Source organism: Rhinopithecus roxellana, chromosome 17 (assembly GCF_007565055.1).
Source record: "Rhinopithecus roxellana isolate Shanxi Qingling chromosome 17, ASM756505v1, whole genome shotgun sequence".
NCBI classification, from domain to species: domain Eukaryota; kingdom Metazoa; phylum Chordata; class Mammalia; order Primates; family Cercopithecidae; genus Rhinopithecus; species Rhinopithecus roxellana.
Window position 1 is genome coordinate 2,152,962 of NC_044565.1, and position 14,600 is coordinate 2,167,561.

Genomic DNA, 14,600 nt, shown 5'->3' on the forward strand with positions numbered 1-14,600 from the left:
ATGAATTTGCTTTAATGAACTGGATGTTTTACTGTTACAGGGTATTCAGGTCATTTTACTAGAGAAATGTGGTTGGTGTTAGAACATGAAATGTTTACCTTGGGCGGGCCTACTAGACATATTTTGGAAGAAAGGTTCTGAAATAGGGATTTGTCCCTCTGCTATAAAGCATAAGAGACATTTAAAATTCAGAATTTTTTTTTTTTAGTTTTAAAAATAAGCAATACGTTTATATGACTAAAAGAAGATTTAGAACAGTATTTACCAAGAACTCCTGTACCTGTCTACTCTCCTACTCTGTCACATGTAACCGTTTTTCTAGTTTCTTTTTGGAAATATAGTTACATTATTAGAATATATTAAATGTCTGCATGTTTGTATACGTTTTTTGCCTTTACCACACACAAAATATAACAGTATCTACACTGCTCTTTTGCCTAACAATATCCCTGGCAATCTCTACCAATACATAAAGTTCTTTCTTATTCTTTTTTTACAACCCTGTAATATTTCATGGACCATAATTGACCTAAGCAGTCACCTATTGATAGACACAGATTGTTGACAGTGTGTTTCAAATGGTGGCACAGTGAAAAACCTTGTACAAAACATTTTTGCGGATACACATGTGTATGTGTCTTCCAAATCTGCAGAAGTGGTTTGCTGGATCAGAAGCACATCAGTCCAGTTTTGGTAGATAATTCCCTTGGCAGGAATTGAGCACATGCCCACCTACAAGCAAGATGTGACAGAGCCTGCTTCCCATTGCTGCACCTACACAGTCTTGTCATGTTTTTTATTTTCGCCAATCTGATGAGTGAAAAATTGTGTCTCAGCGAAGTGAATTTCTGTTTTGACAGGTTGAACATATTTCATGTTTGTGAGCCATGTGTGTTTTTCTGTGAAATAATTTCTTATGCCCTTTGCTCATTAAAAAAAAAAAATGGGTTAATAACTTTTTTTTTCAGCTTCTAAAAGCTCATTGTTTTTCCAGTTTATCGTTTCTCTTTTGACTCTATTTTGTAGTTTTTTTCTTTGTTTTGGTTATTTGCCATGCGGAAGTTTTTATTTATATATAGTTGTCTTTATTTAGCTTTTCTTTTGTGGCTTCTGGATTTTGAGTCATAAGAAACATTGATTTCATTTGTATACCAAGGTGATAGCTAGAAGTAAATATTGCTTTTTAGGCAGGACGTGGTGGCTCATGCCTGTAATTCCAACACTTTGGGAGACTAAGGTGAGAGAGTCACTTGAGGCCAGGAGTTCAACACCAGCCTGCGAAATATAGTGATACCTCATCTCTGCAAAAAATAAAATAAAAAATTAGTCGACATGGTGGCATGTGCCTGTAGCCTCAGCTACTCAGGAGGCTGAGGCAGGAGGATCACTTGAACACAAGAGTTTGAGGTTACAGTGAGCCATGATTACACCGTTGCACTCCAGCATGGGCAACAGAGCAAGATTCCATCTCTAAAAAAATAAAAATAAAAATACATATTGCTTTTTACATCTTTAAAAAAAAAATCATATAGTGTCTCAGATAGAAAACCTAGGAGTCTTACTGACTGGTTTCCCACTTCTGTTCTCACCTCTACCTCCTTCATACAGAGGTACGTTAAAATGCAAATTAGGTCTTGTCACCCCTGCGTTTTCCTGCTCATCACACTTAAACTACACTGACTTTCTTTGTGTTCCTGAAGTTCTCTCAGCCTTGACCATTTCCCCCTCAGATAGCTACATGGCTGTCTGGCACTGATCACATGTCACCGCCTCTGAGAGGCAGGACTTCCCTGACCACCCTGTCTAAAACTAGTAACTCTTATCACATTCTCACCCTTTCTCCTGTTATATTTTATTTTGTTTGTTCTTCTAAGTACTTAGTGTAACCTGACATTACTTTGCATGTTTCTTTTTGTTTGTTTCGCCCCTCTAGCATCTGAATTCCCAAGGGGAATTTTGCTCTGCCTGACTGATTTTTTTCAGCTGTGGTTAAGTATGTGGAAGTGGGGGACGCAGAGTTCTCTGGGAGCTCTGTGGCTGATTTCTGAGCATTGCTATCATCTGCTGTTCCTCAGGGACTTCGTTAATTTGAAGCCATGAAAACAAACTGTCTGGAAACTCTACTTTGTGGTACTCTGGGCTGCCTCACACCCATTTACAAGTCCTCTTTGACTCTTGTTCCAGCCATGTCTCAGCCATGCTCCTGGGAAGCAAAGGCAGGGGTCTGAGTCAGTGCCATGCCTGGATCCCACTGGAAGGGCAGGAGTCTGAGTCAGTGCCATGCCTGGATCCCACTGGAAGGACAGGGATCTGAGTCAGTGCTATGCTTGGATCCTCTTGTTAGGAGGAGGAACAAACTTCTGGACACTGCCCCTCATGGTGGTAGTGACTCTGGGGTTCTGTGAGAGGAGAAGGACACTCGGGGTTAGAGCTGGGACTTCTGGAAGAACACCGGCTGCTTCTGAGTTTTCTATGTCTGAGCGAATGCTTCTTAAAATTTTAAATACTATGTGGATTGATATTTAAGATTTTCATTGTAATGCATATAAATGGTATATGTGAAATGAAGTCTATCTGTTGCTTTTAGACATTATCCCTAATATCCCATGTGCATTCCTTTCTCTATTCTAGGATGCTTGAAGTCCACATGCAGAGCTACAAGGGCAATGACCCCCTTGGTGAATGGGAAAGGTCAGCATTTAGTTATTTTATTTCCCCTAAACAGACTATAGGCTGCCCCATGGAAAATTAACATTATCCATATTTTTCTAGATACATACAGTGGGTAGAAGAGAATTTTCCTGAGAATAAAGAATACTTGATAACTTTACTAGAACGTTTAATGAAGGAATTTTTAGATAAGAAGAAATACCACAATGACCCAAGATTCATCAATTATTGTTTAAAATTTGTAAGTATACTTAAGATGTATAATCAAATCTATAATCATGTTGTACTTTTGCTTTTTAAACTTAGATTGTAAGATCATTTTAGACTTTTAATTCCTTGTTTCTAGTTCTGAAGATATAGAGAGGAAAGACTGTTTATTCTCTGATTCAACAGACTTCAGTGCCACTAGTGATTAAAAAGTATGTAGGGGCTGGGCACAGTGGCTCACGCCTGTAATTCCAGCACTTTGGGAGGCCAAGGCAGGTGGATCACTTGAGTTCAGGAATTCGAGACCAGCCTGGCCAACAGTGGTGAAATCCTGTCTCTATTAAAAATACAAAAATTAACTGGACATGGTGGCAGGCACTTGTAATCCCAGCTACTCGGCAGGCTGAGGCAGGAGAATTGCTTGAGCCTGGGAGGTGGAGGTTGCAGTGAGCTGAGATCATGCCACTTCACTCCAGCCAGGGTGACAGAGTGAGACTCTGTCCCCCCACCAAGAAAAAAAATTATGTGCAGACTTCTCTCTACCAGCAACCAGTTAGTCAACTCTGTAGTTGTGTCTCCAATTCAATTCTAGCACTACGTGAAAATACCTTCAGATTCCACAGGTTAAGGGTTCTGTTCCACAAGACTGCCTCTCACTTCTAATGCCAGTTGCAAGCCACAGGTTGTTTTACTTGTGCTTCTGACTGACTGGCTATAAAGCAGAGTTCCCACAACCCTCTCCCTGGGCCTGGGTTTGATGAATTTGCTAGTGTGGCTCACAGAACTCAGGGAAACACTTTCAGTTAATGTTTTATTATAAAGGATATTACTAAGAATACCGATGAATACCAGATGAAGTGATGTTTAGGGCAAGGTATTGGGGAAGGTGTGTGGAGCTTCCTTGCCCTTTCCAGGTGTGACACCCTCCAGGAACCTCCATGTATTTAGCTCTCCAGAAGCTTGTCTAAGCTCTATCCTTTTGGGTTTTTATGGAGGTGCCTTACACAGACGTGATGATTAAATCATTGGCCATTGGTGATCGGCTTAAACTTCAGTCCCTCTTCCCTCCCTGGAGTTTCAGCGGTGGGGCTGAAAAGTCCAACCCTCTAAACCTGCCTTGGTTTTGCTGGTGACCAGCTGCCATCTGAAGCAACCTAGGGGCTCCCAGCTTAGCTGGCTAACTCCTCACCAGACGTAGACTAGCAGTTCCATTATTCTTACGTCTTTTTGTTTTGGGTTCCCGTAGGCTGAGTACAACAGTGACCTCCATCAATTTTTTGAGTTTCTGTACAACCGTGGGATTGGAACCCTGTCATCCCTTCTGTACATAACCTGGGCAGGGCATCTGGAAGCCCAAGGAGAGCTGCAGCACGCCAGTGCTGTCCTTCAGAGAGGAATTCAAAACCAGGCTGAACCCAGAGAGCTCCTGCAACAACAGTACAGGTACTTACAAAGTCAAACTCACCGTGATGATTCTGACTTTGAAAAGTAGTGTTTGCTGTTAAAAATTGTATCGTTAGCAATTTGTACAGGGAAATCCTTCTAGTTTTGGAAAATGTGGATAATATAGGATAGTGTAAAGAAAAAAACTGCTCAGAAATATTACTGTTAACAATAACTGGCACATTTCCTTCTAGTATCTTTTCCTGTGCCTGTGTGGGTATCTTTGTGTTTATATATTTTAACAGCAAGTCATATTGTATGTCTGGTTATACATACAAAGAAATTATGAACTTTTAAACTACTTCTGTAGTAGTTGTGAAATCTGTCACAGTGTTGTGTCATAATCCAACCACACTGAAGTTCTTTACATTTTGATTTTTATAAATGGCACTATGATAAATACCTTTTTTTTTTTTTTTGGAGATAAAGTCTCACTCTGTTGCCTGGGCTGGAGTGCAGTGGTGTGATCTCAGCTCACTGCAACCTCCCACTTCCGGCCTCAGGAGATTCTCCTGCCTCAGCCTCTTGAGTAGCTGGGACTACAGGGACATGCCACCATACCCAGCTAATTTTTGTATTTTTAGTAGAGACGAGGTTTCGCCATGTTGGCCAGGCTGCTCTTGAACTCCTGACCTCAAGTGATCTTCCTGCCTTACTCGGCCTCCCAAAGTGCTGGGATTACAGATGTGAGCCACTGCGCCTGGACTGTGATGAATATATTTCTTAATGAATAACGTCGTTCACATTTTAAAAACTTTTTCTGTGATCAAACATATGTCACTTAGGGAATTGTGAAAATACAGAAAATGAAAGAAAACCTTTTGGCATTTTCCTTGGCACTTTTTTTCTTTGTTACAGGATTGCATGCATGCTTTATGTACATATACAGCTTTGTGTCAACGTCTTTTTCCTTCATCATAAAAGTATTTTTTAGTATATTTCCTATTTTTACTTAGTTTCTTCTCATAGATTCTCAGAATTGAAACTGTTGAGTCGAAGGGTGTATGAAGAGTTTTTACACTTGTGGTGCATGTAACCAAACTACCTACTTGAAGGTTATACCAATTGTTTACTCTTCTCCTCTCATTAGTAGAATTTGAGATCCATTATCTACTGCACCCCTTGCCAGCCTTTAATATACTCATCTTTTCAATTTTTCTGTATTACTCATGCCTTTTTAAGATGTCATTATGAGATTTTTCAAACACACAAAAAAGAAAAAATTAGTATAATAAACTTCCATTTATCTGTCACCAGCTTTTAATAATTAACATTTCATGTTTCTCAAGGCTGAGGAATTTTAAAGCTGATCCGTAACAGCAAACTATTTTTCCCCAAACCCTACTGTAAACATCTCTAAAGTCTTATTTCTTACAGAACCTTATTCCATAATCATACCTAAGAAGACTAATAATAATTATTTAATATCACGTAATTTTCAGTCTTTCCTCATCATGTAAAATGGCTTCTTAACCATTGGTTTGTTTGACTAAAGAGCCAACAAGGCTTACCACTTGGTTGCTTTATAGTGTGCACTTTGGCTCGCATCGCTCAGAAATGTTAGGCGTGGGAATTGCACATTACTCGACAGATAGAGTTGAAAATGAAATATGCCACGAAATGACATATTTGAGAACTTCTGACAGAGCGTGAACAATGATATGTCTGCCTTTTGAAGCAGTAATCTAAGTACTTTTGTAGTTTCACTTCTTTCTTCCAAATATATTCATTATGTTCCAAATGTATACAGTATCCAAAGTAGGAGTTCAAACATCCTTGTTAGAACATTTGCAGACTTGACACATGGAGAAAGAGGGTGCATTTTTATATGAATTTGAGAAATACTAACATAAACTAGGCAAAAGGAGGAATTTTTGTAATACAGATAATGTATTGGATATAAAAATATTTCCAGAATTTTATTTTTTAATTTCAAAGCAACTCTAAAATTTAACTGTGCATTCTCTCTTGGCATCAGACTTCACTAGCGTATAATGAGTTGTCTATGGTATTTAGTTTTCACTCTAACAGCTGCGTATTGTTTTATAATCTATATTGATGTCTTTTCTGCTATCATTTAGGTTATTTCAGACACGCCGCACTGAAACCCATTTGCCAGCTCAAGGTAAAATCAGGCTGTCTAAAATGCCTGTTGTTGTCCATTTAGTCTTGGATTTGTACTAGTATTTTCTTTTCTTTAAAAAACAAACCTGGCTGGGCGTGGTGGCTCAGACCTGTAATCTCAGGACTTTGGGAGGCCAAGACGGGTGCATCACCTGAGGTCAGGAGTTCGAGACCAACCTGGCCAACGTGGTGAAATCCCGTCTCTACTAAATACAAAAATTAGCCGAGTGTGGTGGTGGGCGCCTGTAGTCCTGGCTACGCAGGAGGCTGAGACAGGAGAATTGCTTGAGCCCAGGAGGCAGAGGTTGCAGTGAGCCGAGATCATGCCACTGTATTCCAGCCTGGGCGACAAAGTGAGACTCCGTCTCCACGAAAAAAAAAAAGAAAAAAAAAACCCATCCAATTTTTAATGAAAACCAAACTGTACTCTGAGGTAACAGAGAAAGCATTCTGATCATCACAGTCCCACTAAATAGCCCCAGAGAGCAGGGGCTTTGTCTTAGCATTTTAAAAGAGCAAACCTGCAAGAAAAGCTTGATAATTTCACTGTATTTCTAGGATTTTTTTTTTTTTTTTAATTCAAAATTGACCAAAATACTTAATCTGGACTCCATCTATTTGTAATGCAATCAAATGTGTTTAATGCAACTTTTAAAGAAATATAGCCATTTCTTTTTCTTAGAACTAAATATCACATTTCAGCAATAAGCATTGCCTATCCTATCCAGTTGTTTAAAATTACTAGTTAGGTTTTACATTTCTTTTCGGGACTTCCTGGCATTTTGAATTGGTCAGAAAATTGTATAATACTTATTTTAAAAACGTTTTAGTTGCAATTTCTGAGACAGTGTAAATGAGTTGATGTACTTCTTATGATTCCTACTGGAAGGATCAGGGGAATTTATTATGTGTGATAATTTTACTTAATATGGTTTTACCCTTAATTTCTCCTTACTTTATTCTCTTTTCCCTCTTAGCTAGAACCTCAGAACCTCTGCATAATGCTCAGGTTTTAAACCAAATGATAACATCAAAATCAAATCCAGGAAATAACATGGCCTGCATTTCTAAGAATCAGGTAATAATGACATTTGTAGCTTGTGTGGAAACTGGGAATGGTATTGAATGACCAGCCTGGCTGCCTTCTACATCCACTTTGACATCTCATTTCTTTGGTCTTTCATGGCTCTAACCTCCATGTCATCCACCTGCTCCTGTGGCAACTTCCTGGGCCTGTTATTCTCCCCCACCACTCACCTCAAATACAATTTGTTGTTTAACCCAGGGGCCCTCACTACATAGCCTCCTGTCTTTACTCTCCCCACCAGCTTTTCCCTTACCAATGAGTGTCCTTCCCTCTGTTCTGCTGGCCTCTGCATAGGCTCTGGAAATCCCTACCTGGGATTGCAGCCATCTGGGGGCTCCTGAGCCTGGCTTTCAAAACTCAGAGCCTCAAAGGTTGGTGCCTGTTACCTCAAGTAATAGGGAGGTCTCATACTTCCAGGCACTGGGACATGCTTCCAGTGTCCAATTCACTCTTTTATGTTTTGTGTATCTCTTATGTTTCTAGGTTCACTCTTTAGTGCCAAAAGATAGTGATTTTAGACTTCTTGTCAGTCTCTTCAAATTTGGGACCTGGCTACCTCTAGCCTCTGTCTCAGGAACTTCAAAAATACTATCTCAACAGATAGCAGATGCCATCAAGTGACATCTGTCAGTTTTCTGCCACCAACCAATAAATGTAACTGCATCCTTCCCTGTGAGAAAAGGTGGCCTTCTATCTGTGCTTGTCCTTATCCTCATCAAGATTTTTGCCCTGTGGAGATCTCTTCTGCCTCCATGGCGTATCCACATGGGAAAATGCTCAAGTCTCTTCTTCCCTCAGCCTCATGTTTCCCAACTATATTTCCCATGTTACCTTCCACAGTACAACTTTCTTTCAAAGTTCATCAAGGACCTCCTTGAAGCAAAAGCCAACGGAAACGCCTCTGTCCTTAGGGTGTATGTACAGGTTTTATTAAGGTAACACATTCTTAGAAGTAGAATATGCATTCCTAACTTTGACAGGTAGTGCAGCTTGTCCCAATTTACATTTTACATCCTATACTTGCTTGCCAGCCTCCTGACCTCCTGTTGCCCTGTCTAAGCTCTAGACAGTAGAGATGGGTCTTGATTGCAGTCACAGTTCCCCGACCTACCTCAGAGTGTGACATGGAAGTGTCTGGTAAATATTTGTTTAGTGAATGAATTTGAGAACTCTTGAGGGCAGAGTAGTACCTGAGGAAAACTTTAATTAAAAAAAAAAATTTAACACAGAAGTTGGGAATGTCAGTTGCATAATGTTCAGACACTATCGTCTACCTCCTAGATTATGAATTGAAGGGAAATAAACTATGGTTCTTCTCTACTGCTGAGTAGGACTTTATTAAAAAACAAACAAAAAAGTCTTTCTTTGATTAGATTAAGTTGCAGTAGTTATTGTGAGGTTGTTGATACAAACTAAATCTTTTGATATTAATCATAATTTAAAATTATGTAAATCTTGGGATTAAGGTCCCTCTTCCCCTCAAGCATTTTCATATTGTTTTCTGAAGTAATTTGGGTGACGCTTTCTTCTCAGATAAGTGAATACTGATGTTTGTTTTTCGTTTTTTAGGGTTCAGAGCTTTCTGGAGTGATATCTTCAGCTTGTGATAAAGAGTCAAATATGCAAGTATAATCAGTGCATTAATCTATTATTAGTTTCCTTTAAGTGCTCTTCGGTACATTGTGGTAAATAATGTATTTTTCCCCCTTATAGGGAACAAAGAGTGATCATGATTTCTAAATCAGAATATTCTGTGCACTCATCTTTGGCATCCAAAGCTGATGTTGAGCAGGTTGTTATGTATTGCAAGGAGAAGCTTATTCGTGGGGAATCAGAATTTTCCTTTGAAGAATTGAGAGCCCAGAAATATAATCAACGGAGAAAGCATGAGCAATGGGGTACTTGCAATCTTGTATTTTGAGTTATTCTTATGTCACCTAAAAAAATCCTCATCTCTGAGTAATTACTTTTTTATAGAATAATTGACTATGTTGAAAGACTGCAAAAGTCTTCATCTCATCCCATCAGAAGCCCGAAATCATTCTTAACCCATTTTGTGTTTGCCCCGAGAGTACTACGCTGGCAGCGAGCTGCACTTCTTTTTTCTGAATTGGAAATTGCTTAACCACTAGTGTAGCAGCCAAGTTAGTCCAAGGACTAAATTGATGTCTTGGCAACAAACTCATGGTTGAAAGAGTGCTAAATTAGATCTCCATACCACTGTCATCTTAGCTTTAGTGAAATAAATATTTTAAAATTTTTCAGCATTATCTGTATATAGTAATTCTAAACCCCTAGGTCAGTTATTTGAATCTTTATTCCACTCAGAACTTCTATACCATCTAAGTTATTTGGGCTGTAGCCATTCTGGGCCTTCCTTTTTTGTTCATTACTTTTCATACTCAGTTGACAACAGAGAAGACAAGTCAGTTAACACAGAGGACTCATTTTGTGCTGGGCGTAGATGCATTTTTCTTTCACATGCCATGACCAAAAGTCTTAGGCCAGATTCTTTGACTTGTCTGTGGCATGACTGTGTTAACCAGTTGTTGGAAATGGGACTGACCACAGCATGCTTGAAGCCCTGATCAGTTAGTGCACTTCACTTCTACTTAGAAAGTCTCTAGAAATTTTTATCTTTTAAAAACAAATAAAAACTTACTTTAAAATGATTTGGCAATCATGATTGTTTACAAGAACAATCATGTATATGATGGTTAAAAAAATCTTTACTATTATACTGTGCTATTATTACTATTTTTGATCAGCATGTAATTTTTTTTTTTTAGTAATTTACATGCCCTGAACATATAGCAGCCAAGCTGTGGGCAGGTAGAAATTAAAAGGTAATACAAATTTCGCTTCTAAAACCAAATATGAGAAAGACAAAAAAATCGGTCCCCTAAAATTTAACCCTTTCCTCATTTTGCATGTATTCCTATGATGAGCTGGATTTAAATTTTGCATGCAAACCATTTTTATCTTTCCTAAAGTAAATGAAGACAGACATTATATGAAAAGGAAAGAAGCAAATGCTTTTGAAGAACAGCTATTAAAACAGAAAATGGATGAACTTCATAAGAAGTTACATCAGGTGGTGGAGACATCCCATGAGGAGCTGCCCGCTTCCCAGGAAAGATCCGAGGTATGTTGTGCCCTTCATGACACGTCCTGTACCCAGCAGCAGGAATGGCAGTTTGATTTGTTCCTTTCTATGTGCTGTTTTAGAGTTAATTCTGATGTTAATTTACCTAGTAACTTTCTGAAAGTCTAAAATAATTTGACACAGAAGTTCAAAAAGTAGAGTGAGAGTAGAAAGTTATAGAACAGAATGGTAGTATGTTTTACATGTTTGTGTGTGTGTACATTCTATACATTCATGTATTTATATATAGACCTTTTTCTGGTTTTTGTACAGTGACTATTGTGTAATGAATATTGGAGTATAGTACTCTCAATAATTTATCATTTAGATATGTTTTTTGTTTGCCATTATTTCATCTTGGAAAAGGAGGTAAGTGATGAGTGTGTTAGAGCCACATATATTTTCTTAAAATTAGAAATGAAGGAGATTGGAAATAAACTCATTTAAGCTGTATAATGGTTGCTTAATCTTTCATAGTATATGTCTGTCTATGACATAGGATACCATGAAGATAAAATACTTTATTTTCTTACGTATTTGGAAAGTATAAAAATATGTGACTATATGATGGATTTTAAAAATAGCACATGAAATGTGTGTATATATGTATATATGAAGGAGAGCATTCATTTGTATATATGTATGTGTGTATGTATGCATATATATATATACACACACACACGCAAACATTCTCCTTTTTCATTTTTTTTTTTTTTTTTTTAATTTTTAGACAGGGTCTTGCTCTGTCACCCATGCTAGAGTGCAGTGGTATGATAACTGTTCATTGTATCCTCCTTAGTAGCTGCGAGCACATGCATGTACCACCACACCCACCTAATTTTTTATTTTATTTTTTATAGAGATGGGGTCTCGCCATGTTGCCCAGCCTGGTGCCAAACTCCTGGGCTCAAGCGATCCTCTTGCCTCAGCCTCCCAAAGTGTTGTGATTAAAGGTGTAAGCTACCACATCTGGTCTGAATGTTCTCCTTTATTGCTAACTGCTGTAGTTTGTATTTTTCCAGACTTACTGTGTATGAAAACACATAAATATGAATACAATAGAACGTTCAACATAAATAAGACTTACTTTCTGCTTCTTCTACCTAACACCTCTGATAGATCTTTCACTACTATTGCATAGATACCTAGCTAATTCTACTTGCAGCATAGTCTTCTGTCATACCTTATAAAAGGGAGTGTATCATGTAGAAACTATTAGAAGTCATGCTGCCTTTCAAGTGTATGTACCTAAAATGCTGTCAGGCTGCCCTCTATAAACTTAGGATTGTGCACTCACATTAATAGTGTGTAAAAGGACTTATTTCTTGTACACATTTGGCTAACATTAACTATACTAAATCTTTTCGAGCACCTGATGTAGTTTCTTTAATTATAGGTGGATTTGGACATTTTTGGGATACATTTAGTGGCTGTTTAACTTTTTTCCTTTACATTGACTGGATGGCTTTGTCCATTTTTCTATTGAGTCATTTCATTTTTTTCTGATTTATTTGTATTTCTTTTTTTGTATAATTTATATTTTCCCTGGATAGTTGTAAGAAATTATTAATAAATTGTTCTTCCTGGCTCCTTTCCTGTGGTATATCCCTGGTTTCCGTGTCTTTATTTCTCCTTAATGTCCTCATTTTGGAGGCACACATTCTCCAGTAGCTTATTTAAAAAACAAACAAACAAAAAGAAGAAGCAACAGCAGCATGTTTGAGGGGTTAGTTTTTGAGGTCTCTTGCATGTCTAAAAGCATCTTTATTCTACCCTCATACTTGGTTGATAATTTGGTTGGGCACAGTGTTCTAGGAAGGAAATCACATTCACTCAAGAGTTTTTAAAGACACTCATTGTTTTTGGCTCGCGCTATTGGTGTGGAAAAACCCTGAGTCCTTCTCATTCTTGGTTCTTTGAGATGACGTTTGTTTTTCTCTGGAGGGGTGTAGGGTCATTTCTCCCCGCTGTATGGTGACATATTTATCTTTTCATCCCTTATACTTAGTGCTTAAATGTTCTAGTTTTGCAACTCTGGGGAATTTTCTTAATATGTATTTTTAGAAGTGGATATTTTTTCCTCATACTCTCTGTCAGGCTATCCTGGACTGGTCATTTAATTTTCTTAATTTTCCTAAATTTCACCGTTTTTTCTATCTTTGTCCTTTTCCCCCCCTAATTTTCTTTGAGATTGCCTTAATTTTCATGGTCATCTTATTAAATTCTTTTTTTTTTTTTTTTTGAGACGGAGTCTTTCTCTGTCTCCCAGGCTGGAGTGCAGTGGTGCAGTCTCGTCTCACTGCAAGCTCTGCCTCTCGGGTTCACACCATTCTTCTGCCTCAGCCTCCCGAGTAGCTGGGACTACAGGCACCTACCACCACTCCCAGCTATTTTTTTTTTTTTTTTTGTATTTTTAGTAGGGACGGGGTTTCACCGTGTTAGCCAGGATGGTCTCGATCTCCTGACCTCGTGATTTCCCCACCTTGGCCTCCCAAAGTGCTGGGATTACAGGCTTGAGCCACCGTGCCCGGCCAGCATCTGCTTTTTAAACAGACTTTTACAATGTTCCTATCTTCAGCTCCACCTTCACTTCCATTCTCAGGTGTAGATTTCTGAACTTGTCTAGCAATTAGGGACATACCGCTCCTAGCCGCCTTCAACAGCTATGTTAAGTGTAGAATTCCTTCACTGTCATTTTGGTGAGATTTTTGGAGTATATCAAGCCACTGTCTTTAACTAGAAGCCTGCCTTTTTCAAACTTACTTCTCTATATGAATAGCATCAGGTTATAATTTCCAAGTGGATTGCCTGTTGTCTCTAAATCATTTATTGATCTGCTCAGCCTTTCCCCATTGATTTAAAATATCTTTACCATGTACTAAATTTTCATGTATACAAGATCCAATTCTAAAATATCTATACCTTCATTTTAGTCAGTAGATCTCTACTTGATTATTTCATAGGTGTATTTACTACAACTTTCTTTTTTTTTTTTGAAACGGAGTCTCCCACTATTTCCCACGCTGGAGTGCAGTGGTGCGATCTCTGCTCACTGCAACCTCCGCTTCCTGGGTTCAAGTAATTCTCCTGCCTCAGCCTCCCGAGTAGCTGGGATTATAGGCGCCGGCCAACATGGCCGGCTAATTTTTTGTATTTTTAATAAAGATGAGGTTTCACTGTGTTGGCCAGGCTGATCTTGAACTCCTGACCTTGTGATCCACCTACCTCGGCCTCCAACTTTCTTACATGTTTTGGTATCTGGTGGAGAAAATCTCTGGTATTGTTCAGAATATTTCTTCAGAATTGAATATTTTCATTATTTATAATCTTTACTAATTTGGTAGGTGAGAAAGTGGTGTCGGTTATCATTTTTGCTGACAAAGGAGGATGAGGTTTTTGTATTTTTTTCCATTAGTCTGTAAAATAACTATTCTTGCCCTAGATATTTGGTGGTGTTTGTTTGTTTGTGGTTTGAGACAGGGTCTCACTCTGTCATCCAGGCTGGAATGCAGTGGTGCAATCTCGGCTCACTGCAGCCTCCTCCTCCTCCCAGGCTCAAGTGATCCTCCCACCTCAGCTTCCTGAGTAGCTGGGACTACAGGCACTTGCCTCCATGTCCAGCTAATTTCTTGTATTTTGTGTAGAGACAGGGTTTTGCCATGTTGCTGAGCCTGATCTCAGACTCTTGAGCTCAAGCAAACCACCAGCCTTGGTCTCCCAAAGTTCTGGGATTGAAAAGTTACAGGCTTCAGCCACCCATGCCTGGCTGGTGTTTTTCTTAACAATTTATAAGCATACTTTTATATGGTGAGAAATTAACTCATCTAACTTTGTAACACTAAAGCATACAATTACAATCTTATATTGATGTGAGTAGCAAAGCAAAGATTTTAAATTTAGAGCTTATTATTCTTCCTGTTGTGA

General features: G+C 38.6%; 1 protein-coding gene across 1 annotated transcript in view; it reads left to right on the forward strand.

Annotated features, from left to right (window-relative positions):
* BUB1 (BUB1 mitotic checkpoint serine/threonine kinase) overlaps window positions 1-14,600 on the forward strand; it is a 42,036-nt gene that overhangs the window by 1,310 nt on the left and 26,126 nt on the right. The window contains exons 2-9 of the mRNA XM_010376249.2: window positions 2,632-2,691; window positions 2,773-2,911; window positions 4,124-4,320; window positions 6,402-6,445; window positions 7,422-7,522; window positions 9,101-9,153; window positions 9,245-9,429; window positions 10,525-10,676. Coding sequence (XP_010374551.1) covers window positions 2,632-2,691; window positions 2,773-2,911; window positions 4,124-4,320; window positions 6,402-6,445; window positions 7,422-7,522; window positions 9,101-9,153; window positions 9,245-9,429; window positions 10,525-10,676 — 931 coding nt within the window. The remainder of the gene's footprint in view (window positions 1-2,631; window positions 2,692-2,772; window positions 2,912-4,123; window positions 4,321-6,401; window positions 6,446-7,421; window positions 7,523-9,100; window positions 9,154-9,244; window positions 9,430-10,524; window positions 10,677-14,600) is intronic.